Source organism: Echinococcus granulosus, assembly GCF_000524195.1.
Source record: "Echinococcus granulosus chromosome Unknown EG_S00037, whole genome shotgun sequence".
NCBI lineage: Eukaryota > Metazoa > Platyhelminthes > Cestoda > Cyclophyllidea > Taeniidae > Echinococcus > Echinococcus granulosus.
In genome coordinates, this window is record NW_020170417.1 from 342,388 (window position 1) to 347,061 (window position 4,674).

The 4,674-nt window shown below is 40.2% G+C and overlaps 1 protein-coding gene across 1 annotated transcript in view; it reads left to right on the forward strand. All coding sequences in view use genetic code 11, as the record gives it.

Moving 5' to 3' along the window:
• Window positions 1–2,915: 2,915 nt before the first annotated feature.
• The window catches only part of EGR_05241 (hypothetical protein), a gene marked incomplete at both ends in the record, with an annotated part of 7,617 nt that continues 5,858 nt past the window's right edge, over window positions 2,916–4,674 (forward strand). Inside the window, 2 exons of the mRNA XM_024494490.1 lie at window positions 2,916–3,020; window positions 4,263–4,340. Coding sequence (XP_024351111.1) covers window positions 2,916–3,020; window positions 4,263–4,340 — 183 coding nt within the window. The remainder of the gene's footprint in view (window positions 3,021–4,262; window positions 4,341–4,674) is intronic.

The window sequence follows — 4,674 nt, forward strand, 5'->3', positions numbered from 1 at the left end:
ATGACAAAACAATAAATACAGCAAAACGGACAAAGTCTTCTGGCTGCTCTAAGTTATAGGACAGTTTATATGAAATTGCCAAACATTCCCGAAATCTATACATTTTAATGGTAGATGAAGTAGAGTTAATTTTTTATGTCGAATTACGCCATAAACGGAGTCAATTTATGTGGCAGGCATGACAGTAGCTCTCCAAGACTTCCCCGAGGGCGAAAGAGGACATACTACTCTGGCAGGATAAGTAATTTTAACAGAGGGAAGGAACTGGGGCCACTAGCATGGACCAGAGGACATCTCATCCAGCTAAAGCAAAATGGCGGGGATCCAAAGTGAACCTTTCACCAAAACTGAGAGTTAAATAAGCAGCCAGCGTATTGCATGGTCACGACGTTGCTGAATAAAGTTGGCATTTAAAGCTAAAATCCAGAGAAAATTTCCCTAAGTTATGCACATATATGACGGATTGCATTCTGCTTTGCGTTTACACCTTCCAAAATGGTTAAATTTGGATCCTAAGGATAATTTCTTTTATGGTATGGTAACTGGGATCTTCACTATCCCTTGTGGAAACTCCTTTAAATGGAGTTATCTCTAAATTAGTAGTCTGCAAAATTCTACTCAGACTTAGACTGAACTAAGCTTACTCTTCATTTGAGGTCTGTCCTTATGCCTGCTGTTCAGTATTAGCGGGACTTGGATGATTGGACTTCTTAGTGCAAACTGCAAAGTCTGGGACTTTGCATTCTACTGCGTGCTGGTACCTGCCCTTTTGAGTGAGCTTAGATCCAGTCGAGGTTTTGACCCGAGCACTCAAAAGACAAAGACTTAAATACGGACGTCTGTGTAGCTTAACAAGTGTAAGTAGGGAGTACAGTATGTGTAGGCATGACTGTCGGCTGAATAATAGGGTCTAAAGGATATCCAGGGTGTTTTCGATCTCTCATAGCTATGGTATTTTAGTGGACATTGCCCTAAGATTGTCGACATTCCTAACCATTTTGTTGAGCTGCCTTTTAACTGCGAGGACAATTCGGTCTCCGCAGATTGTACTTCTTCACTGCAACGTGGCCCCGGAGCCGTGCTAGTAGCCTCTCAGGCCATTACTTATACATACATAAGCAGTACATTCAACCGAAATACTCGGGATTGTTACGATGCTACGCCATACTTACGTCTATTTTCTGGCTTACATAATGTAGTACAAAGAAAATCTCTTTTGACATTAAATGCACACAGAAAGCTGTTATCAGCAAGCATACTTATGACTCTGTCAGGAATGAAAGGCAACGAAAATACTGGCGTCTACGAGTAAACCGGTTGTTAGTTTTAAATGCCACTTTTGACAGTACTCAAAGGATCTCATCAAAATGATGCATTACTGGCAAGCAAATCTCACAGCTTCGTTATACATCCGTCTAGTGGTGGCCATTGTAAACTTCGGTCTAGAGGTAGTGCATGAGGTGTGCTGTTTCATAAAACCTCTTTTGTTGCCTTTTAATATACCTTAACCGCCTTCTTCTTGGAAGGGTTTAATCGGCAAAATCTTAAAGAATTTAGGAAGTGGGACAATTTCTTGAGACGTGATATCCACTTGCTTGCATTCGCAGGGTTTAGTCTACATCTTTCGACTTCTGAATCTTTACTTTGCTTAGAGCATTTTGTAGCACTTTTCACTCATGCTGCTATCACTCGACATCGGTTTTCCATTCCTTTTTTGCTGCTGAATGATAAAATCATTCTAATATCTTGCCTTCTCTAATTTATTCATAAAATATGCACACAAAAATTTGTCCTTTTTCTCCCATTCAAAGACACAAGCTCCTTTGAATAGCAGTGGTTATTTGAAACTACTATGATTGGGTGATTTAGTTAGGATTGCACTACAAACTAAGAAGGAACATCTTTTTACAATAAATCGAACACCTCAGTTCTTTTCTTGGAGGGAAAATCGCTTCTTCGCCAAGTTAAACCGTGCTTTTCTATTCCTTGTACGTCCACCACATACAAGCCATTGAAAAGGGATTTTATCATGGGAGTGAGCAGATGGGATGCAGAAATTTGAGCCGACTAATTTCCTACGATGTAATATTTGACAATAGATAGTCAAAACACAGCCCATATGGCATTAACCACATGAAGCGGGGACATCAGGTAGAACGGTATGTCTGCAGAGTCGCGGCGATTATGCCATAAATAAACAATTTGCGTAAATCGCTAAAGGATTCTTATGGATTAATGTAGTTACCCTTAAAAAACCGGATTGGCAAATGGGTGATTTAAAGCTCAGTCATCTTCTAAAAAGGAGTCTTTTATCGAAGTAGTGACATACGACTTAGCCCATTCATGTCGATTTGGGACAAAGAATGGCTGCTGTAATTTATGCAAAAAAATGGGAAAAGCTTCCACTTAATTGGTGGAAAGAGACCGTGCTTTAGTATTTCCAACGAAAAGAGGTTCAGGGTATGGTAAACCCTTTTTTTGGCATTACAAATACCCCCTCATATCTGCGAAAAATGCCATTTTAAATTAGCATGGATTTTTATTTGTAGCTTACAGTGGCAGTAGTGAATTAATAATGAAGAAACCATGAAAATGGTTACAAGGATTGGTAAATATTTTGTTAATATTCGCCAGATGACAGCAGAGGAGAAGCAGTTTCTGGTCATCGAGGAGGGTGAAATGTAGGCGTATCCGCCTGGGGAATCCGATTGTCGTAGATTTGCGTGACAGTTGCCAACTTGGGGTAGGAATGGTTGCAGGACTCATGCGCTGGATGTTATGGGCCAGAGTATGGTCTATTTATGCTATAAGGGGATAAAGTTCATTCTCGTAGAGTCCACCATAGGCGACTTCAGAAGTTTGCAACAGTTCGTGCTGATGTACGTAGCGGTTTGAACGTTTGATGAGCTTCGACTATGATCATAAAAATTAGAAGACGTAATTATTTGAACATATTTACTAATTCAGGGGAATGCAGGGAAGTAGAAATTAGTTCACTTGTGTCACTGATGAGAACTTTGGTAGGGTGCTTGTGGTGGTATTGATAGTCAAACCCAAAGCAGTGTCAACCGTTCCAACGAAGCGACTCTGCTGGGCAAACTGCTTTGTATACGCCTGTGCTCCTACTACCAAAAACAGAATAAGTTGAATCGAGTAACTTGTAGATTTCATCCAGACCATTATATCAATAAAAGAGAGCTGGTTAAATTGGTTCGGTTGTTCGTGCAGTTTGCGTCAATGGTTGGATCCGCTATGCATGAGGGCGCAGTGGCGACAATCGGTTGAGAACGTGCATACGTCGATAGTCGAGGCTACTTCCATCCTCCTACAGTGCTCAAAAAGGTCGGTACCAACATTATCTGTCTTGAGTAGGAGATCTGCTGCCCTGCGACGCTCATAATCAAGCAGATTTGTGGTGCTCTCCTTCCTCACAATGTCTTGATTAGTTGCAAGACCTCTGTTATCCGTGGCGCAATCGACTTTGAAGGGACCTGCTTTGCGCAATTTATCTTGAGATAGGGCTTTTTATCAAGGCAAGCGTTGAAAATATCTTTTATGGTTGGTTCATTTCAACGCAATCACTAAAATTCAATGAAGCGGCAATGAATTTAGTCTTTTTTCATGACTTAGGCAATGTGATATTAAATGTCAACGACAACATGGAATAAAGGATGGGAACGACAGTTCATAGTTATTTTGGGCTGATTTTAAACGGGAGCAGTTGATTAGTCCATTTATTCTGGCTTCCAGTTTAGTGAATTGAACCCTCCTGGCTGTGGCTACATTCGGTTCTACCTTACTCTCAATTACTTTGGACTGATGTCAAGTTTTCCTTCCCGATTTAAAACTGTCAATCACAAAGTAGCGCATTGCTTAACCAGTGGTTGGGGCCTTGTTGAAAATTGCACCATGAAAGTAGTTAATGTGTTCCACGTTTTGGCGATTTCGTTGATACGTTAGAAAATTATACTGTTTTATGCTAAAATGCGTCTCAGGAGTTTAACATAATTCATGGAAACCTGGAATAAAAAGATCCTTAGAAGCGGTAATATTACCCCAGGAAAATATTTTAATCAATGATGTCAACTGACCCTAAGATACGAAATGACTATTAATTCTTGTAGAAAGAACTGCATCGCACTACTCTATATGCTACCGTCACAGTATCACTTTAAGACCAGCAAAATAAGTCCCGATTTTCTTGAACGTTCATTGAATGGGATCACTTCCCACATAGTTCATTAGACAAAAATTTTATTTAGCTTTTTAGCCGCTTTATTTTCCCTGTTGCTTTATTTCAAATAGCTAGACTTGCAAGAAACCTACCACATTATTTTATGGTAATGTGTTCGCTTCCTTTTCCTTCAGGAGCTTTCAATTAAGTCTGAACTTATCCACCACTATGAGCTCACACGTAAAACGCAAGTACTCAGCGATCAGAATTTTAGTCACCTACCAAAATCAAATTTTTTTTTCTGCTTTGACAATTAAAATATGCATTGCTTGTGCGTTTACACTAACATGTAATACCTTTGTTGTTTTAAGGTTCCTTTCAGAGAGGAGGAGGTGGGATAGGAATCGAACCTCGTGCCTGAGGAGCTGTCAACACCCGACAGCCAGGAGCAGTTCTGTGTGCACACCCCCTTGACTTGTACTTGCTTCCCCCATTTACGT